The sequence below is a fragment of the Mobula birostris genome, chromosome 6 (assembly GCF_030028105.1).
Source record: "Mobula birostris isolate sMobBir1 chromosome 6, sMobBir1.hap1, whole genome shotgun sequence".
Classification (NCBI taxonomy): Eukaryota; Metazoa; Chordata; class Chondrichthyes; order Myliobatiformes; family Myliobatidae; genus Mobula; species Mobula birostris.
The window spans coordinates 37,273,940-37,297,298 of record NC_092375.1 but is presented as its reverse complement, the minus strand read 5'-3'; the positions used below and the strand labels follow the sequence as shown (position 1 = coordinate 37,297,298).

General features: G+C 42.5%; 1 gene segment (V, D, J or C); it reads right to left on the bottom strand.

The window, feature by feature from the left end:
* Positions 1–205: 205 nt before the first annotated feature.
* Positions 206–23,359, bottom strand: part of LOC140198943 (natural cytotoxicity triggering receptor 3 ligand 1-like) — a 45,633-nt gene continuing 22,479 nt past the window's right edge. Inside the window, 5 exon segments of the C gene segment in view lie at positions 206–3,525; positions 5,009–5,101; positions 8,723–9,028; positions 9,954–10,313; positions 12,171–12,249. Of these exon segments, the coding sequence occupies positions 3,386–3,525; positions 5,009–5,101; positions 8,723–9,028; positions 9,954–10,313; positions 12,171–12,234 (963 nt within the window).

Below are 23,359 nucleotides of genomic sequence, written 5' to 3'. Positions count from 1 at the left end.
TGTCTCTCTCCCTCTCCCTCTCTCTTCATTCATTCGCAGAATATCAGTGGTGACTGCAAGTACAAATAAGTGACTAACAAGCTGATTGTTTAAGAGATGCAAAGTCTACATGTGTAATCTATGCCGGAATAAACTGCAGTCTGATTGCCATTGGTTTCAAGGTTATTCCACACATATTTATGACTGCTGTAAAGTTTTACAACAAAGAAAAATCAAACCATGGAGGTACTGCATGTATTCAGGTTTGGTATGTTGTTTACTTATGAAACACCTTTGACACAGACCAATCTTGCTATTGCAATTCAAATGCACCAGAAATTGACCAATGTCTTATTTCATTTCTGAACCATAAAATATGTGGTAAAGCAAATGACCAAAAAGCATATTTTAATGGTCTCAAAGTTTACTCTCAATAATTTTGTTGCATTTATTTTTTCATCTCTCTCATAAGACATCTTGCTTTCGTTGAGTGAACTTTTACCACTGCAATTAAGGACAATGAAAGAAAACAGGTGCCAGTGAACTTCCGATTTTTATATCCATTTACTTCAGGCAAAGCAACCTTGTGATTGAATCTACAGTATCTGTAATATACCCAGCATTTATTTTATACATTTTTTTGTCATTCTGGTCTTTTTTGCCTGCCTCACTGCATTTTTTTTGCATTTCTTGCCTGCCTAACTACATTTTTTGCATATCTTGCCTGCCTCAGTGAGACTTAGGAAGACTCTTAGCAGTAAAATCAGTTCTAGAAGTAAAGGTGGCCTTTTAGTTTTCTTCCGTGTCACCTCTGAGATTTCTCTTGCATTTCCTCATGTGATATTTGGATTTGGGTTGGCTAATATTCTTGCCCTCTTTTTAATCTGATGTTCAAACTGTAGTTGTCACTGACAAGACCAGCATCATATTTCTCATTCATGGCTACCACTGGAAGGAGGTGAGTAGTTTTGAGGCACTGCAGACCAACTGGGGAATCCAAAGTACTGATGAATAAGGAGGTTCGATACATGGTCTAGCAACACAATAGAGATGGATACAGAGTCTATAGAAGTGAGGCAAAGTGGCATCAACTTCATGGACCCTGTACAGATTACAGAGAAGGAGATGTTTGCTACTCTGAGGCAAATCAGGGTGGATTAATCCCCAGGGCCTGACAAGGTGCTCCCTCGAACACTATAGGAGGCGTGCAGAGATTGCCAGGGCCCTAGGAGAGGTACCAGAAGATTGCAGGATAGCCAGTGTTTTTCACTGTCTAAAAACGTTTCTAAACATAGACCAGGGAATATAAACTGGTGAGTCTGACACCAGTTGTGGGAAAGTTATTGCAAGGTATTCTAAGAGACCAGATAGGTAAATATTTGGATAAATATGGACTGATTAAGGATAGTCAGCATGGCTTTGTGCCTGGTAGGTCATGTCTAACCAATCCAATGGAGTTTTTTGAGGAAGTTACCAGGAAAGTGGATGAAGGCAAGGCAGTGGATGTTGTCCACATGGACTTTAGCAAGGCACTTGACAAGATCCCGGAAGGGAGGCTAATCAAGAGGGTCAGTCACTCGGCATACATGATGAGGTAGTAAATTGGATTAGACATTGGCTTTGTGGGAGAAGCCAGAGAGTGGTAGTAGAGGGTTGTCTCTCTGACTGGAGGCCTGTGACTAGTGGTGTGCTGCAGGGACTGGTGCTGGGTCCTTTGTTGTTTGTCATCTATAGTAATGATAATGTGGTTAACTGGATCAGAAAATTTGCGGATGACACCAAGATTAGGGGAGTGGCGGACAGTGAGGAAGGCTATCATGGCTTGCAGAGGGATCTACATCAGCCAGAAAAATGGGATGAAAAAAGGCAGATGGAATTTAACACAGACAAGTGCGAGCTTTTGTACTTCGGTAGGACCAAACAGGGTAGGTCTTACACGGTGAACAGTAGGAAACTGAGGAGTGTGGTAGAACAAAGGGATCTGGGAATACAGGTTCATAATTCATTGAAAGTGGTGTCATGGATAGATAGGATCATAAAGAAATCTTTTGCCACATTGGCCTTCATAAATCAATGTATTGAATATAGGAGACGGGGCGTTATATTGAAGTTATGTAAGTCACTGGTGAGGCCTAATTTGGAGTATTGTGTGCAATTTTGGTCACCTACCTATAGGAAAGATGTAAACAAGGTTGAAAGAATATAGAGAAAATTCACAAGGATGTTGCCAAGCAGGACTGGAGGACCTGAGTTATAAAGAAAGATTGAATAGGTTAGATCTACAAACTGTATATTCTTCAGAATGTAGAAGACTGAGAGGAGATTTGATAGAGGTACACAAAATTATGAGGGGTATATATAGGCTTGTTCCACTGTGTTGGCGCGTGGCCAAGTGGTTAAGGCATTGATCTAGGGATCTGAAGGTCGCTAGTTTGAGCCTCGGCTGAGGCAGTGTGTTGTGTCCTTGAGCAAGGCACTTAACCACACATTGCTCTGTGACGACACCGGTGCCAAGCTGTATTGGCCCTCGTGCCCTTCCCTTGGACAACATCAGTGGCGTGAAAAGGGGAGACTTGCTGGTCTTTCATACTTCCTGCGACCTGGAAACCTTCCACGGTCTCACGAGACTAATGGATGCCTATATATATTTCCACTGAGGTTAGGTGGGACTACAACCAGAGGTTAAGGGTGAAAGGGATCTCATTGCAACCTATTAAATATTGAAAGGTCTGGATAAAGTGGATGCGGAAAGAATGTTTCCTATAGTGGGGGAATCTAGGACCAGAGGGCACAGCCTCAGAATTGAGGGCCGTCCATTTAGAACACAGATGTGGAAAAAATTTCTTTAGCCAGAGGCTGATGAATCTCTGAAATTCATTGGCACAGACTGTTGTTCTGGCCAAGTCACCAGGCACCGGGTATATTTAAGATGGAAGTTGATAGGTTCTTGATTAATCAGGGGTGAGATGGAATATATGTCAGCCATGATGGAATGGCACAGCAGACTTGATGGGCCAAATGGCCTGATTCTGCTCCTATGTCTTATAATAAAAAAACAAATGAGAGGATAATATCTGAGTGAATGGAACCTCTGTGTCCTGAGAACAATAAGGTTTCCACTTTAACAAAGAGAGGACGATCGGTTTGCAATCAAAAATTTCTTGCATAATGGCAAGATTCTCACCAGCTCCCTGTTCGTTCAATTTTGCAACATTAAATCAATTGTTTGACATATAATAATCAGTGAGGTAATATAAACTGGAGGAATTTCTAGAACAACACTAAACTGGCAAAATGCAGCAAGAGTAATGCCAAATTTTCTGAAAGAACGTCACAGGAGACTTTGCATATTCAAAGAATAAGATTACACAGACAGCCTTTGGTAAAACAGGTGGCCCATCCATATTTAACACACGTAATGCTGGCCAAGAAGTGAGTAAATAGCATCATCACTGTTATCATTGTTAAGCTGCTGTCTCACTGGTGGCTTCACAGTTTGTTCACTTTCAGGCCTGGCCGATATCACTGATAATGGAACCTTCTTTTCTGCAATAAACCAGAGAGGAAAATCCTTAGAGGAGCTTAGAAGGTAAAGCAGCCAAAGAGCTGCAGCATAAAAATAATGTTTTAAAGCAAATTGATCTGTGTGTCAAGATTGATGGAAGTGTACTAGCAGAGAAAAAAAACTCTTAACAACCAGACATCTGAATCATTAAAACTAAAAGCTGTAAGTCTGAATTAGCACCTGTAATAGGAAAAGTTCTGTTTTAAGATTCAAGATTGTTTATTGTCATTCTTCAATACATGAGTGTGATGGGGAACAAAATGATAGTTACTCTGCAGCCTATGCAGCATAAAAAATACAATAAGCACAATAATATAAACATGAAAACAATCCTATAAAACTCAATGCACAAATTACTATTGAGTGCATCAGTATCTCTCATATCATGTCTCTGACATGAATTCTCACTGGAAAGCCAGGTACAAGCAGAATTCTTTAGAAGCTTTTTTAAAGAAGTGGGGAATACGAAAGCTGGAGAATGAGGTGGAGGGGCTTGCATTGATTCCAGCCTGTGGCACTCAGCAACAGGTGTAGGCAAGAAAGTGAGTGGAGGCCGAGTGCTCCACAGCCTTGGAAGGGATGAGCTGAGTTGCTGGAGGAAGTTACAGGGTGGCTGCGGAGCAATTCTTTGAGGAGTGCAAGAGGTGCAGCCCTGTGATCCATTTGTTAAGGTTGGAGCTACTGGTAATCGCTATGGAGCTGGACAACCAAGAAGTTGGCAAAGTTGATTTTGTCACTAAGTGCAGCATCACAGAGTAAAGTCTGTTCATAAAGTGTTCTTCATACTCTTAGGATTTCCTAAAGCACTTTGAAGTTAAGCATGTTTTTTTGAAATGTTATAATACATAAGCAGGTGCCAGGCAATTTGTGCACAACAATATTTTGCATTCAACAGTGTGATACTAGGATTAAATGTTGGTCTGGACACAGGACAAATTTACTGTTCCTCCTTGAAATAGCATGAGAACATTTGTGCTCATGTGAGAAAGCAGACCTAGTTTCTTATAACAATTCATCACAGAGAGGAAAACCAGAAGTTCTTTATGCATCACATGCCATTTCCACCAGAGTAAAAGAAGGTATCAGTGGCTGTGGCTGTTTCAAAATCCCAGGACAAAAATCTGATTGGAAGGATTCAAGCAACAGGCAGTGGGGCGGCTTCAAGCTGAAGGTGTGTGTTCAAGTAAACTGAAGAAGGAACATCAATGGCAAGGACAAAAGATACAGTCTATCTGAGTTAGAGTTCAGGACTGATTTGGAGCATACAGTATGTTTGCCAACAATCCCAGTAAATTGGTTTTAAAAGGTTACAGTTCTGTACATAAAATACTTGGGTGCTTATTCATAACATAAACTTGACCGTGTGGCTTGGAACAAGACAGTACTCTGACTATGTTTGCCGCAAGCTTCTTTTAGAATTTACAATAATGTAGCATTGTAATTTAGAAAACATGAAACACTTACTTGAAATTGAGTAAAAACAAATTACTGCAACTATCAGCACAAGCAGACTGCATAATGTCGATATTGTCCAATACTTTTTATGTTTAACAGGATCTGGTGAGATAATTCAGGAAAAACTTTTGAAGTTGCATTGCATAACATTATACAAAGTAGATCTCATAACTTTAAGGTTAGTTTCTCCACACTAATCATTATCTAAATTGAATTACAGGGTCTCATTGTAGTCTCAGCAGTCACAACAGTGATATGATTCTTTCTGAATCTGACTCTTTTCAATAAAAGCTTGATTTTCATGGATTTTACTCTCCTTTTTCAAAGCAGTTTCTATCACTTAATCTATACAAAGGGAATGTGGTATTGTCCATTTTGTCACCAATTTTGAGTAAAAGATCTAAAAACCACACCCGAGGTGAAATTCATGCTCTGAATAAAAGCCCAGAGCTTTGAGACTGTGGGAAACCACTAACACCTCTTTAACTATCGATCACTTACCCGTTTGATTTACATTTTCACAAGATGCTGTGCTTCTAAGGCTGCCAATCAGAAATGGAATTTAAAGTAGCCACTTATTAATTTATCCAAATGATACACAGCTTTGCTGATTTTTTCCTATTTGCTGGCCAATTCTGTAATGACAATTCATTCCAATAGAATTGTACGCTAGCTCATTATAACTGATATAGCCTGTGTAAGAAGGCTAGAGACGCGAGACTTCAGAACAAAACCTTGGCTGATTTCCAGTCCTGTACTGAAAAATCTCTGAAGGTGTTTGCCTTTCAGATAGGACTTAAAACTCAAGTGGATTAAATAACATAATTGCAAAGCGGAGCAGGGGCCGCACCCCCCAGTGTCCTTGCCAATGTTAGTCACAGTTTGCAAAGTAGCTGTCATATCACCTACGTTACAACAGTCACTAACCTCTTACTGCAAAACACTTCAGATTACTTTGAAAGGAATGTGGAAGTTGCTATATATGGATATCTTTCTGATTTGGCGAAGAATTGTGGGTAGGGTTGACACTTCCCTTCCTTCATAGCTCACCCTCACCCAGTATCCCCTAACTTCCTGTTGTGTTTGTTTCCTTCCCTTCAGTGATCCCCATCCCAACCCTCCCTCACTCTTACTCCTCCCTTTTACTCCTCCTTCTTCCAACCCTCTCTTGAACACCCTGAAACTCATCTAGCTCCTTCTATTCCTTTCCTAGATTCCTCCCAACTCCTCTCAATTTTCCTCCAACCCTTCGATCCCCTCTCCTCATTCCCTGGCACCTTCTCTTCCCAACTCTCCCTCTGCCCCTCAGATAGCACCCTTTCTCTCTCTCCCTTCATCAGCCCTGAGAAAACCTTAGGAAAGGCTAGTTGATCATTCAATGATTTCAGCTGTTCATTTGATGCTGCCTGAAGTTGACTGAATGTCATCGCCCCAAAAGAGAGCACGCGGTGCAAAGCCCCAGATCATGTGATATCTACCCTGGATCTCCTCTGAAATCTATGGAAAAGCTGCGGCCTGATGCTGGCTCTGTGCAGCAGGTGCTAGTTTCCAGGATCTATAGACCTGCTTGCCATTAAACCCAGATCTCACTTTGCATCCTTGCATGGTACCTGGTGCACAATGACTACACATATTACAGGAAATACACAGGCAAACTCCAGCCTTCAATATGATGTTTGGAACCTGGAATATCAGGACCTCAGGGACAACCATCCTAATCTATACATCAATGACATGAAAGTGGATTCTGAGAGGGAGGATTTATTTGCATTTAAAAAGGCAAGGTTGGATTAGGGATAGTCTGCATGATTTAGACATAGACATAGACATACTTTATTGATCCCAAGGGAAATTGAGTTTCATTACAGCTGCATCAGCCAGGAATAGAGCATAAATATAGAAATACAAAAACCACAAACAATATGCAAACTATGCCAGATGGAAATAGGTCCAGGACCAGCCTATTGGCTCAGGGTGACTGACCCTCCATGGGAGGAGCTGCAAAGTTCGATGGCCACAGGCAGGAACAACCTCCCATGATGCCCAGTGTTGTATCTCAGTGGAGTCCAACAGCAAAAAGTTCAATATCCGGGCTACAATTACGTTCCTCGATCGTAATATGACCAGGGTTGCACCATCTGTTGATAACCAGAACAGCAAGCCCCCAACTCCTTTACGCTTACCGCTGTCAGTGCATTGGTGTGTGAGAAATCACGTCTCACAAACTTGATTGAGGATTTTGAAAAGGTGACCAACAAGAATGATGAGGGTGTGATGGTAGATGAGCAAAAGAATGACAGATGGACTAACTATTGCAGGCATCTTAAACTCTGGAGAGATACTACCAACACTGTCTCTGCAATTTGTAGAATAAGCAGGCAACATCCCTGATATTCAGAGATCTAAGTACCCTCAGTTGGCTCAGAAGAGCTGGCCACATCATGTATATGCTTGATCCTGGACTCCTAAAAGACCTGTCTTCTCTGAGCTCTGCAGTAGTAAGATATTTCAAGGAAATGTTTTGATGAATCCATGACTTCCTGAGCACACGGACATCCGATGTAAATAGGAGAGGGAATCTTGTGTCTTTTCAAATGACCCACCCATTCTGATCCACCAGTGATGGAATCAATGGATCCCATATTAGCTTCATCAGTTCCCTTGGGACCTGGAGAAGGAATGGAAGCAAGTTGAGGGACATGTCTGAGGGACTGCCTAAGAAGGGGAGAAGAATGAACGGGAAACTTTTCTAGCTATGGATGATATGTGGACTGCTCTGAATGGCCGTGCATTTCAAGGTTTCAATTTACTAGAGCAAGGTAAGTGGATCGACTCTCATCTCTTTGTAGTTTCTTAAGTTCTTGGTAAATTGACTAATTATCTATGTGACTAAATTAATCAAACCTTTGTGAGGGATAATGCATTATTTATCGTCATCATCGTTATGTGTCGTGTCAATTGACATGCGCGATCGTGGTTTTTCCAAGACCATGATTGTTCTTGGTAAATTTTTCTACAGAAGTGGCTTTCTATTGCCTTCTGCTGGGCAGTGTCTTTACACGATGGGTGACCCCAGCCATTATCAATCTTCAGTGATTGTCTGCTTGGTCTCAGTAGTTCCATAACCAGGAATTGTGATATTTACCGCTGCTCGTACGACCATTCACCACTTGCTCCCCTGGCTTTACGTGACCCTGATTGGTGGGTGGTGGGGGCTAAGTGGGTGCCACACCTTGCCCAAGGGTGACCTGCTGACTAGTGGAGAGAGGGAGCGACTTACACCTCCTTTGGTAGAGACTTATCTCCACCCTGCCACCCAATACATTATTAGACTTAGCAAAACCTCAGCTCTGCTGCTTGACTCTGTATTCCCTATTAAACTTCTTAATTGTTACAAATCATATCTATCATCATTGATGTGAGACTTGACACAGTCCAGTAATGTGCAGTGTTCCCTATATGAAAATCTAAGTCTCAGATCACAGGGAGAATGGGCCTGACTGTGAAAACTGAGTGTTATAGTTTCCTGAGCAGTCCCAAATTGAAAAGTTCAACTTTGCTATATGAGAGTCTGCCAAACTAAGCACAGACCTGTGCATTAAGTGTGAGATACTTTGTTTAAATCCTTGAATGGGAAAAATAAATCATTGGAATATTCATTCCAAAGTTTTGCAATGTGGCATGATTCAAACACCTGTATAACAAAACACCCAGCAATCTTACCTGGGCTGCTGTCACGACTGTGTTTAATGATTGGTGTGGAGAGTGTTGAGTGGTTCACCTGACAGGAATAATTCCCACCATCACTCCAGTCAGATACAGACAGATTCAGGAAGCTTGCCATGGAGAATGAGCCTTCACTATTAGAATAGAGGGGCCCATCCTCTGTCCCGTTGGTGATCAACTCTCCATCCCTAAACCAGGACGCTTGAATGTTGCCCGGGTAGAACTCCACTGATGTGCAGATGAGCTGTATGCTAGCGTCAGGGGAAGATGGAGCCTTGGTTGTTAACTGAACTGTTGGGCGTGCTGAAAAGCAATTGTGATATAATATTAGTCCTTGTAAGCCACGCAGACTCTTTCTAATCATTCTCTGTCTATCCAAATGTGGCAGATCCTATCCCTTAGAATTCCTTCTAGTACACCTGGCACTACTGACATGGTGCTGACTGCCTGTAGTTCTCCGACTTGTCCCTGCTTCCCTTTTAAAAGCCACCTTCCAGTCTTTGGGAACGTCATCTGTGACTAACGATAAACCAGTTAAGGACTCCACAATTTCCTACCTAGCTTCCCATAAGGTCCAAAAATGCACTTGATGAGGCCCTGGGAATTTATGCACCTTAATGTGCTGGAAGGCTGTGAATATTTCCGTCCTGGTAACATGAATGTCCTGATTCAGGATTTCAACCCCAAACGTAAACAGGTTTTCCTCTCCCTGATGCTGCTCAACCTGCTGTTTTCCTCCAGCAGATTGTTCATTGTTGCAGACTCCAGCACCTGCAGTCTCTTGTGTCTCCAAAACATCTCTACATATTTCCCTTATCTGTCGAGCAATCTGCACAGTAAACACCGAGGGGAAATACTGGTTAAATATTTCCCATCTCCAGTGGCTCAAGACATAGATTCAAGACTAAGGGGACCTATTCTTTCCCCTAGCCCTCCATTTACTCTTAATATAGCTATAAAATTGCCTGGGAATTTTCTTAACTTACGCTGCCAGATCTCAAATCCTTCTCTTTGCCCTTCTGATTTCTCTCTTGTGAGTATTCTTAATATTGTAACTATAAACTCTTCAATAGTTTAGGCATTTTCTGGAAAGAACCTCAGCTTGAAACACTGACTTTATTTCTTTCTCCACAGACGCTGCCCGGCTTGCTGAGTATTTTCAGCATTTTTCTGACTTTATGTGAGAGATAACTACAAGGTACTTTGGTGTTCCTGACGTACAACTCACCCTCCACTTTCAGCCACGTGCCTTCTCCTTTTGCTGTCAGTATAGGGGGAGGTATTTCAATAGAAAATTCACAAAAATAAATGTCAATATCATTTAGATTAACATTATAGATCAGTAAAGATGTAGAGTTTGCTGAGGTATCCAGTGTAACTTGAAATCGACTTGTACACGTTGGAATAGAAGCAGAATTATGTTTATTTTTCATTTGCTGACACAATAGCTGTTCACTGGAGTTCCTCATCCACTTAATTCTCATCTGCTCTTCATCTCCAGCGCTGTACAAACAATTTATTTGTGCTGTGTCTCCTTTCAATACTTTGATTTCTGGTGGTGTCTGGAAGACTTTTGGGTTTGTTTTTGCTGAAGAAAAGATAAATAATTAATATAATAAAATCTCTATTTGGTTGTGAATATTATCTGTGCTGAATGTAACACTCCATTTGTAGTTCAGTGGAAATCAAAAAGGTGTACAACTAATTTAGTGTCTATAAACACCAACATAAATATTTTCATTATTAACTTGGAGATGACATCGCTTTCATGCAGGAGATGTCCAAGATCCCACACCGCTTTTCTTTGAAAAAGAACAGAAAATTACTCTCGATTTCCTGGACAATATTTATTCCTCAGTCAAACCACTAAAAAAGACCTGGTCTTTTTATCACTTGTGGGGAATTACTGTGTAAAAATTTGCTGCTGTGTTTTCTCTATTGTAATGGATTAACTTCAAAAGCATGAACTTAATTGCATCTAAATCACCTTGGGAAATCTTGCGGTGGCTGAATTTCTTTCACTCGGGATACCAGTAAAACTACCTGGATGTTTTAATGATTGAGATCACCTTCCTCATCCCCATCCCATTTCAATGGAGTTTATGCAAGCACACCTCCAACACTAGGTTCATATTCCAAGCAATAACTGTTCCTGATCCACCTTGTTCACCCTTGAACCCCCAGGCTCCGGAGCCAGCACGGATAACTTCACTCACCTCAATTCTGAGCTGATTCCACAACACTTTCAAGGACTCTGCAACTCATGTTCTCAATGTTATTTATTCATTTATTTATTTATGGGTGTATTTGCACATTAGTTGTTTGTCACTCTGTGTGTGTGTGTGTGTGTGTGTGTGTGTGTGTGTGTGTGTGTGTGTGTGCAGTTTTCATTGATTGTATTGTATTTCTTTGCTCTACTGTGAATGCCTGCAAGGAAATGAACTTCAAGGTAGTATATGGTGACATATACAAATTTTGATAATAAATTGGCTTTGAAGTTTGAACGCTGCAAATATTCGTGATATCCTTACTTAAAATTAGTTGAGGGATTTACAAAAGGGAAAGAATTAAACAAAGTCAAAACTCACATTTGTTGGGAAGATGATGAATTTGAGCATCGTTTAAAACTATTTGAGTCAGCATCAGAATGAGGTTAAACTTAACTAGCATATGTCGTCATATTTGTTGTTTTGGGTCAGCAATACCATGAAAACTATAAATTATAATAAAAATGCATATATTTTAATAAGTAGTGCAAAAAGACAGCAAAAAAAAGTGTGGTAGTGTTCTTGGATTGGTTCAATGTCTGTTCAGAAATCTGATGTTGGAGGGGAAGAAGTTGTTCCTAAAATGTTGAGTGTGTGGGTATGCTCTCTTCTTATTGCTACCCCCTTGATGGTAACAATAAGGAGGGGGCAGGTCCGAGGTGATGATGGATGCTGCCTTTTCGAGTCATTGCTTTTTGAAGATGTCACGGTGGCACGACAGTATTGTAGAGGCTAGTGCAAGGCTATTACAGAGTTCAATTGCAGGATCTCTGTAAGAGCGTTGTTCGTTCTTCCCGTGTGCATGTGTGTTTCCTCCGGATGTTCCGGTTGCCTCCCACATTCCAAGGATGAACTGGTGAGTAGGGCGAATAGTCCATTCGAAGCTACCCTGTGATTAGGCTCGGGTTAAATAGGTGGGTTGCTGGACGGTGTGAGGCATTGGGACAAAAGGGCCTATTCTGCACTGTTTCTAAATAAAAGTAAATATCCTCGATGCTAGTGTCCTTGACACAGCTGGCCAAGTTTGCAACCCTTTGGCTGAGATGGAGTCAATTTCTATGTATTGATTAATAAAGTGAAAGCAAGCCACATGGCAATGTGCAGAATGGGAAGGCAATAGTTGTCTTGTCTCATCAATGTAATTAATAGCATCCATGATAGGTATAAATCAGACTTGCCTGCAATTAGAAAAAAGTAAAGAAAAACACCAATGCAGATCTCTTGCGTTCTCTGAAGTGTCATTTTATTTAGTTCACCCTGAAGATGGAAAAAATAGAAATTAATGAATTGCTAAAGGAGCAAATCATTTGTCTCTGTGTCATCGGGAGCAGCAACTTACACGTACAACATAAGGAGGAATTCCCCTGCATTTCACAATAACGCTTTGGGAAATGGACACCAAGTTGGAGTTGGTGGTGTTAAATATTTAATCATAGTGCAGTTATTTTCCCCTCTTTGAAGCAAGAAGGAAAGAAAAAAAATACTCTGTGGTGAAAAATGAGAACTGGAGGTACTCAATAGGTCAGGCAGCATCTGTAGAGGAAAATGAATAATGAGAATTTCAGGTCAAAACTTTTCATTTGGGTGGGAAGATAGCCAGTACACAGAGGTGAATTATGTTAAATTAAAAAAAGTAGTGGTCTAGTGTTATAGGTTCAATATCTATTCAGAAATCGGGTAGCAGATGGGTTGAAGCTGCTCCGAATCACTGAGCGTATGTCTTCAGGCATCTCATCCCCAGTGGCAGCAATGAGCAGAGGGCACATCCTGGGTGATGGGGGTCCATAATAATGGGCACCACCTTCTGAGGCACTGCTCCTTGAAGGTGTCCTGGGTGCTGGGGAAGCTAGTGCCAGTGATAGAGCTGACTGAGTTTACAGCTTTCTGCAGCTTCTTTCGATTCTGTGCAGTGCCCCTCCACCCAAACCACATGGCGATGTAGCCAGAAAGAATGTTCTCCATGGTACACCCGTTGAAATTTGTGAGTGCCTTTGATGACAAACCAAATCTCTTCAAAACTCCTAATGAGATATAGCCACTGTCATGCCTTCTTTGTAACAGGTTTGATATGAGCCCAGGATAGGTCTTCACAGATATTGACACCCAGGAACTGAAATTGCTCACGCTTTCCACTTCTGATCCCTCTATGATGACTGATGAAGTGGAGGGTTGAGACAAGATCTGGCAAGCAAGAGATGGATTCAGGTGGATGCCTGCTCACCTCTTTATACTGGCCATCTCCCCTCCACACTATGAATGCAGTTAAAGGATCTTTTGGTCTTGACCCAAAACATCACCTGTCCTTTTTTCTCACAGATGATAACTGACTCGCTGAGTTCCTCCTGCTGTTGCTCTATTTTTTTTAAGATATCAACATCTGTAGTCTCTTGTGTCCCCAAAAAGCAAATTGTATTTTTAAAGAGTTGGTTATTTTGCTTTTTCCTTTCACATTCTGTCTTCCAAAGTCTTTTCATATTAAACATGTCCACTATTTTGGTGTCTAGAGTTACCTGGTCTCTGTATGTTGTCAGCTGAACCAACTTCACTATGAAAGCCCACGAGAAAATGAATCTGAAGGTAGTACATGGTGACATATGTAAACACAAAATACTCTGCAGATGCTGGGGTCAAAGCAACACTCACAACACACTGGAGGAACTCAGCAGGTCGGGCAGCATCCGGGGAAATGATCAGTCAACGTTTTGGCCCGGAACCCTTCGTCAGGACTGTAGGGGGAAGGGGCAGAGGCCCTATAAAGAAGGTGGGAGGAGGGTGGGAAGGAGAAGGCTGGTAGGTGCCAGGTGAAAAACCAGTAAGGGGAAAGATAAAGGGGTGGGGGAGGGGAAGCAGGGAGGGGATAGGCAGGAAAGGTGAAGAAGGAATAGGGGAAAGCACAATGGGTAGTAGAAGGAGACGGAACCACGAGGGAGGTGATAGGCAGCTGGGGGAGGGAGCAGAATGAAACTGGGATGGGGTACGGGAGGGGGAGGGAATTACCGGAAGTTGGAGAATTCAAGACCATTCCCTTCCTACCATTCAGGGCCCCAGACAGTCCTTCCAAGTGAGGCGACACTTCACCTGTGAGTCGGCTGGAGTGATATACTGCGTCCGGTGCTCCCGATGCGGCCATCTATATATTGGTGAGACCCGATGCAGACTGGGAGACCGTTTCGCTGAACACCTACGTTCTGTCCACCAGAGAAAGCAGGATCTCCCAGTGGCCACACATTTTAATTCCATGTCCCATTCTCATTCTGATATGTCTATCCACGACCTCCTCTACTGTCAAGATGAAGCCACACTCAGGTTGGAGGAATAACACCTTATATTCCCTCTGGGTAGCCTCCAACCTGATGGCATGAACATTGACTTCTCAAACTTCCGCTAATGCCCCACCTCCCCCTCGTACCCCATCTGTTATTTATTTATATACACACATTCTTTTTCTCTCTCTCCTTTTTCTCCCTCTGTCCGTCTGACTATACCCCTTGCCTATCCTCTGGTCCCCCTCCCTTTTCTTTCTCCCTAGGCCTCCTGTCCCATGATCCTCTCATATCCCTTTTGCCAATCACCTGTCCAACTCTTGGCTCCATCCCTCCCCCTCCTGTCTTCTCCTATCATTTTGGATCTCCCCCTCCCCCTCCCACTTTCAAATCTCTTACTAACTCTTCCTTCAGTTAGTCCTGACGAAGGGTCTCGGCCTGAAACGTCGACTGTTCCTCTTCCTGGAGATGCTGCCTGGCCTGCTGCATTCACCAGCAACTTTTATGTGTATTGCTTGAAATTCCAGCATCTGCAGATTTCCTTGTGTTCTTATTAATAAGAATGGATTTAAAGTTTATGAAGCAAGCTATCACTTCCAGTTTGGTGATACAGACTTATTGGTCTTTCTGCCATGATATTGATCCAATTTTTGGAATTCTTTTGACATATGACAAAATCAGCACATTTCAGAGAGACAAGATTTTCTAGTTAAACGGGTCTTTCCATTTAATCTCCAGCCCTTGTCTAAAACCTTGTGGTTATCATGGAGTTTTTTTTAAGTTGCAGTCCACACCTAAATACTATAGATTCAGAGAGTTATCCAAAAAGAAACAGGTCTTTCATCCATGAAAACCAAGCTGTCCATTTACACTAATCCTACATATTCATCTAAGCCTTTACAATCAATATACCTGTCCAAATGTCTTAAATATTGTAATTGTTCCCTTCTGTAATACTTTTTCTGGAAATTTGTTTCAGACATCCACCTACCTTGGTATGGAAATCTTGCCAATCAGATTACCTTTCAACATTTCCCTTTTCACCTTGGTCTATGCCCTCCAGCCTAGACCCCACTAATTTTAGAATAAGAATATTATGACTGTCTACCCTGACTGTGCCCCTCATTATTTAATAAACCTTTATAATGTCAACCCTCTGTCTCCACATAACACCAGTGTTAAGTACAGTGGGTTATAAGATTTCTGATAGCCTAAATATTCAAAATGGCCAAATAATAAACATTTATATATAAATAGTGTTTGGCACTTTCAAGCTGTTTCAAAAATTTCCCAGCTAATGCAAAGAACCACAATCAAAAAAGTGTATAGGGTGACTAATACGGAGTCATAGTGTCATAAAATCATAGACAGCAGCACAGAAAAAGGCCCTTCAGCCCATCTAGTCCATGCTGACCTGCTTTCTGTCTAGTTGCATTTACCAGCTCCTGAAAAGTAGCCCCCCAGGCTCCTCTCATCTACATAGTTATCCAAACTTCATCACCACTTCAGCTGGCAGCTCATTCCACACTTGTACCTTCCTCTGAGTGGAAAATTTCCCCTTCAGGTACCCTTTAAATATCTTCACTAGCATAAAAGAGAGGGCAGACAATATCAGGAATTAGTGGGAAACTTTAAAAAGCCAACAGAAGACCAAAAAGCAATAAGGAGAGAAAAGATAAAATATGACGGTAAGCTATCGCTATAATATTAAAGAAGATACCGAAAGATTTTTTCCAGATATATAAAAAGAGAGCCAAGAGTGGATATTGGACTGCTGGAATATGACAATTGAGAGGTAGTAATAGGGTCAAAGAAATGGCGGATGAACTCTATAAGTACTTTGCATCAGTCTTCACTGTAGAACGCTCCCGCAGTGTGCCAGAAGTTCAAGTGTTAGGACAAAAGTGAGTGCAGTTGCTATTACTAAGGAGAAGGTGCTTGGGAAGCTGAAAGATGTGAAGGTAGATAGGTCACCTGGACTAGATGGATCGAAGGAGATAGTTGAAGAGATTGTGGAGGCAATGGTAATAATCATTCAAGAATCACTTGATTCTGGAATGGTTCAAGAGGACTGGAAAATTGCAAATGTTACTCCATACCTTAAAAAGAGAGGGAAGCAAAACAAAAGAAATTATAGGCCAGTTGGCCTCACTTCAGTGGGTGGGAAGGTGCAAGAGTCCATTATTAAGGATGATGTTTCAAGGATACTTGGAGGCACATGATAAAACAGGCCAAAGTTAGCATGGTTTCCTAAAGGGGATATCTTGTGTGACAAATCTGTTGGAATTCTTTAATGAAATAACATGCAGGATAGGCATAGGAGAGTCAGTAGATGTTGTTTACTTGGATTTTCAGAAGGCTTTTGACAAGGTGCAGCAAGTGAGGCTGTAAAACAAGATAAGTGTCCATGGTATTATAGGAAAGATACCAGCATGGACATAGGATTGGCTGACTGACAGGAGGCAAAGAGTGGAAATAAAGAGGGCGTTCCTGGTTGGCCGCCGGTAAGGAGTGGTGTTCCGTGGGGGACAACGCTGGCTGAGTCTCCTTCTTTTCATGTTACTTGTCAAAAATTTGGATAATGGAATTGATAGATTTGAGGCCAAGTTTGTGGATGATATGAAGAAAGATGAGGAGCAGTTACTGTTGAAGAAGGAGGGAGGCTGCAGAAGGATTTGGACAGATTGGGAGAAATGGAAAGAAGCAGCAGATAGCATACAGTGTAGGGATGTGCATGATCATGTACTGTGGCAGAAGGAATAAAGGTGTAGATTATTTTCTAAATGGGGAGCTAATTCAAATATTGGAAGAGGAAAGGAACTTAGGAGTCCTGGTGCAGGATTCCTTAATGATTAACGTGCAGGTTTAGTCAGTAGGAAGGAAGGCAAAAGCAACATTAACATTTATTTTGAGTGGACTAGAATATAAAAGCAAGGATGTAATGCTAAGACTTTATAAGGCATTAGTCAGACTGCATTTACAGGATTAGGGACAGTCCATCAGATCCATGGTGACAGCGCTGATCTTTGAGAGAATTAGTATTGTCCTTGCTATACTTTTGCTCTTAATGTTATCTACAGAAGCCTTTGAGATTGTCTTTTCCCTTGTCTGCCAGAGCCACCTCATGTTCTCTTTTAGTTTACCTGATTTCTTTCTAAGTGTTCTTGTGCATTTCATATACTCTGCAAGCTCCTTATTGGAACCTCTTTTGGGGATATTAGTACAGCGGTCCCAATTCAATTTTTTTTCCTATTTTGCAGCAATTCACTTTAGTCACTGGATAATGGGGAGCATCATGGATTAGATGGATTTACCCTAATCCTGTAAGCAGAATCAGGCGGTGCAGCTTTTTCAAGCTGATCCTGTTCCCCCTGGTGACTAATTCCCTCGGAGGGAGATAAATGAGATTCCACACTCAATTATGGCACAGCAGGAAGTCAAGAACAAATGAATTAGTCAGTATTCTGACCCACCCTACCAAGAAGTGATTTGTTTGCCTAACTGATTGGATTTAAAAGGCACTAAAGTTATAATGACGGGCTGAATTTTTACTGCTGCTGTTCATGTTCTATAACAAAGCCCTAAAGGTACCATCCCTAGGTAAACAGCTCAACATCCCGTCACACCGATCTGACTTCAGCCTGCACCACTTGTCAACATATATACATGATACATGGCCAAGCACAACCATGTGGGATCCCTGCTTCTGAGCTTCCTAGTGGAATTTCTGCCTACACGGATTTCTTAAACACGGGAAGTGGTTCTGATGCTCAGGCAATTGACCGGCCATGTCATTTTATAAGTGTATCCATTATGATTTGGGTTGAAATCTTTGTTCCCTGTTGTTTACTCTGGATCTGCATTCTATCCCTTTTAGCCCTTAACCAACAATTGTGTTTCCACACAGCCTCATAGATATCTGAAATTCATTCATTAGCCATTCAAACTCAAACCAAAGCCAAACCTTCATAATTGCCTCCACAAATTTTGAGAGAATTTCCAAAACTATAGAACCTATTTTGATTCAGCCTCATTATTCCAATAAATACACAGAGATTTAAATTAGAGAGGTCCTGAAACTAGACACGGGGATGCTGACGACTGATTAACTCAAGCCCACTAAATGTGACACAGCAAACCCCTCTGCATGGTAAATGATTGCTGTACTCACCTGATATTGACTGAACAGTGAAGTGGCTTAGAGAAGGGACCAGTTCACTGAGTTGCATTCACTAGCCTGTCTTGCCCGAATCCAGCTTGTATGTGTGATTACAGCAAGTGGTGATAGTTAAGATGGAGGTGACTGCAGCTTGTCGAAAGATTCTTTTTTAATATTTATTCATTTACGGGATGTGGGCGTCACCAGCTAAGCCTGCATTTATTGCTCATCCCTAGCTGCCCTTGAGAAGATGCTGATGAGCTGCCTTCTTGAACTGCTCCTGTCCCCGAGGTGTAGATACACCCGCAGTGCTGATAGGGAGGGAATTCCGTGACCTTGACCGAGTGACAATGAAGGCATGTTGATATGCTTCCAAGTCAGGATGGTGATTGACTTGGAGGGGGATTTTCTTGGCACCACATGGGAGAGAATGGAATGTTCTGTGTCACACTGAAGCTCTTACCATGGAAGGTGGAGAGGGGAGACGAGTTCTGTTTCTGCAACGGTCCTATGGCTTCCTCAGGCTCACATTCAGAAAGTGACAGGAGGAGTTAGCTGTATCAGAATCAATCCTCAGGCTCCTAGATGCAATGCCAGAAAACTTTAGTCATCTTACCTGAGATTAGGGATAAGTTCAGTTATCAACGTGCGTGTGGTCGCACATATTGCACGAGACAATAACTCTCTCTATTTGGCTGATTCGTACCCAGCATCCATGCATTCAGAGCATTCTCAGACATTTAATGCTGCCCAAAGCCTTGCCCCTTCATTTGATACTTTACACATATTGACAATTGTTCATCCATGAGACACAGATTATCTAAACCATATCTTATGGCCCTTCCCTCACTTGTGCTGGAGAAGCTGGGCCCTCACCATCAACAGCAACAGCAGGGGCTAACTGTCAGAGAATAAATGGGGTTGCCTCACCTTACACAGGTGCAATAAATGCTCACAGTTTATGGCAGGCCAGAAACCATCCTCACTATTTTGCAGTTCCACAACCTTTTCTGATTTTCAGGCTTTAGCTGCTGATTTCCCCCCTCACCTACTCTCCAGGTCTGGCCCATGTGCTCCTCCTGTCAGATACTCGGGCACTTCAATCTGCCAAAGCAGAGGCAGGAGACTGAGAAGGATGGTGAAGACGACCCACACTCATTAAAGATACTATGACCAGTGGGCAGCTCAGAGACCAACACCCCATGTAATTTACAGGTTAGCTCAGACCATATTCTGTCCCGACTGATGCATCAGACATTGAGAGAACTCCAGCCAGGGAACGGGTATCTCAGCTACTTGGGAATCAGATCCGACATTAATGGGAAGAGTTACAAGATCAGGCTAAGTTTTGGCAAACTAGCAGCATATGTTTACTGTCATGCCTGGACTGACATGTCAGTCCCTGGTCTCCTATACCGGCATGATGAGGGCACTCTCAGACTGAAGTTGGAGGAACAAGGCCTCATATTCCATTTGGGAACGTTCCAACCTGACGGCGTGAGCATCAACTTCTCCAACATCCAGAAATTTCTATCCCTCTCCTCCTTCTCTCCTTTTTCATTCCCCATTCTGACTCCCCACTTATCTCTTCTCTTCTCCTCACCTGCCTATCACCTCCCTCTGGTTCCCTACCTTCCCTTTCACCCATATTCGATCTCTTCTCCTATCAGATTCCTTCTTCTTTCTCCCTTTACCTTCCCCAGCTTCGTTCTCCTACCCACACCCTCATCTGTCTTCATCTATGACATGTCAGCTTGTGCTCCTCCCCTCCTCCCACCACCTTATTCTGGTTTCTCCCCCCTTCCTTTCCAGTTCTGATGAAGGATCTTGGCATAAAAGTTTGACTGATTATTCCCCTCCATAGATGCTGCCTGACCTGCTGAGTTGCTCCAGCACGTTGTGTGTGTGTTATTCTGGATGGAGTGGAAGGAGCTAAAGGTAGCGCCAGAGATATTTGCAGACCTGGATGACTTCTTCCAGTTCGTCCATGAAACAGTTGAATTTCTTCTCTCCTCATTTCTCTTTTTCCTCTTTCAAGGTGGCTGGGGTCCTGTCAGAGTCTGTGATCTACAGCTGTGGCTCAAACTATGGTCCTCTCGGGCGGTGGCTTCTCGCTCTCGCCACGCGGCCTGGTGTTTCGATATCTCCGGGTGCAGCCTGGAAGGTGTGCATCTTCAGAGTGCGGCCCTTTGAACAGCCTGATTCCCTGCTGATGTTGCCGACTGAACTGTTGCGGGAGGTTGTAACGCTGAGACAGTGGGCAGTGTGTGCAGCTGTCGGAAGGCCCCTGCACTCATGCAATCTCTCTCTCCCTCTCGATGGTGAGTAAGAATCTGTTGGTCTTTGAGTCGGGGGGCTTGGACAAGCAACGGGACAGATTGTAACATTGAAACCATGAACTGTTGGTCTCCTATCTGATTGTTACAGGAGTGATATGTGAGGGAGAGAAAGAGAGCCTGTCTGAGATGTCGAAGTATTGGGCTGGACAGGAGTTTTTGACGACTTCTAGATCAGGGTCTCTGGGGGTTTTGCTATTGCTTGCTCGGTGGTGGGAGTTGATGCTTTTGCTGGAGCAAGTGGGCGGAGGGTTTAAAAACGCAGACACGAGGAAATCTGCAGATGCTGGCATTTCAAGCAACACACATAAAAAAGTGCTGGTGAACGCAGCAGGCCAGGCCGCATCTATAGGAAGAGGTACAGTCGACGTTTCGGGCTGGGACCCTTCGTCAGGACTAACTGAAAGAAGAGCTAGTAAGAGATCGAAGAGTAGGAGGGGGAGGGGGAGATCCAAAATGATAGGAGAAGACAGGAGGGGGAGGGGTGAATGCTCTTGCTGTTGCTTGTGCGTGGGGGGTGGGGGAGCACTTTGGGGTTCTAATGTTTTCTGTCATTAATTCTCTGGGTTTTTTGTTTTGTGGATGTCTGCAAAGAATAAGGATTTCAGGCTGTATACTGTATACATTCTCTGAAATTAAATTGAACTATTGAACCATTGGGTGCACAGCATTTGTGCCGTTCTTAAATCTCATCCTTTCCAACACGGTCAACACCATGAAAACTGTGTAGGCTCAACCACCAGGATATGTCTGATGTTCAGTATCTCAACTTCCACAGCACATAGGCTGAACTGTTTGGCTGGAAGCCTAGCCTGTTGTAACCTGGACGGCTATCAACATGGCATGCCATTTTACTAGTCTTCAGTGAGGCCTGCTGAAGACCAAAGCAGTCCAGCACTCTATTCTCCAACAGAACACCACGGCATCATCCTGGAGACAGGGTGTAGTTCCAAGGAGCACTCAACTTTCAAGAACTCAATATTCCTTGCCCCGGTATTGTCACATCGCCAGTGGCCTACCTGTTTTTGTCATCTGGGTTCTCCGGAAGATTAATGTTCTTGCCTGGAAGATGCACTTGAGGCCAAGTTTTCCAGTCCAGTAATTTTGAGATTGCCCTTCATGGCTGCAAATTTTCTCTAATACAATCTGGTAGCCTTCATGAGCTCCTGGGGTAAAGGCGAGCATTATGGTATATATATATATATATATTTAGATTATGAGGACACGCAGTCCTCTTTTATTGTCATTTAGTAATGCATGCACTAACAAATGATACAATGTTCCTACAGAATGATATCACAGAAACACAATACAAGCCAAGACTAAAAAAACTGACAAAAATCACATAATTATAACATATAGTTACAACAGTGCAAAGCAATACCGTAATTTGATAAAGAACAGACCATGGACACGGTAAAAAAAAGTCCCAAAGTCTCTCGAAATGTTGACATTATAGGGTATTTTACATGTTCTAATATATAACTTTGATTTGGAATATATGTATTCTTTGATGTACTATGTTCTGTAGTCATTGATGCAAATAGGTGAGGTACTGGAGGATTAGAGGACAGCCAATGATGCTCTGCTATTTAAGAAAGACTCTAAAACTAAACCAGGAAGTTATAGGCTGGTGAACCTGACATCAGTAGTGGGAAAGTTATTGGAAAATATTCTAACGGATTGTATATATGAGGATTTGGATAGACAAGGACTGATTAGGGACAGTCAGCTTGGTTTGGTGGATTTGATGGCTCTGGGTGGGCCTCTACTCACTGGAATTCAGAAGAATGAAGGGTGACCTCAGTGAAACCTTTCGAATGGTGAAAGGCCTCCACAGAATGGGTGTGGAGAGGATGTTTCCTATGGTGGGGGAGACCAAGACCAGAGAGCACAGCCTCAGAATAGAGGAATGTCCATTTAGAACAGAGACAAAAACAAATTTCTTTAGCCAGAGGGTGGCAAATCTGTGGAATTTGTGGCCGCAGGCAGCTGTGGAGACCAAGTCACTGGGTATATTTAAGGCAGTGTTTGATAGATTCTTGATTAATCAGCCCATGAAAGGGATTCAGGGAGAAGGCAAGAGACTGAAGCTGAGAGGGAAAATGGATCAGCCAGGATGAGATGGCAGAGTAGACTTGATGGGCCAAATGGCCCAATTCTGCTCCTATATCTTCTGATCTTATCGTCTAAGTTTACAGGAAACATGAAGAGTAACTTCTTCACTCAACGGATTGCGAGAGTGTGAAACAAGCTGCCCATATCAGTGATGGATGCGAGCTCCATTTCAACGTTTAGGAGAAGTTTGGATAGGTAGATGGATAGTAGGGACATGGACGCTACGGTCCCAGTGTAGGCAGCTTAAATGGTTTGGCATGGACTAGATGGGCCCAAGGGCCTGTTTCTGTGCTGTACTCTCCTATGACTCCAAGGGCTAAAACCTGCCACATGATAGGTGATAGTCATTGTAATGAAGGCATTGCCTCCGGTTTTCTGAGCATGTCTTGGTGTCTGGGAAGTATATTCCATAAAACTCCTTTATTCTGCATTGTGCCAATGATGGCTGAGTTTTTTTGAAACATAGTAATGACCATTTCTAACTTGTTTCA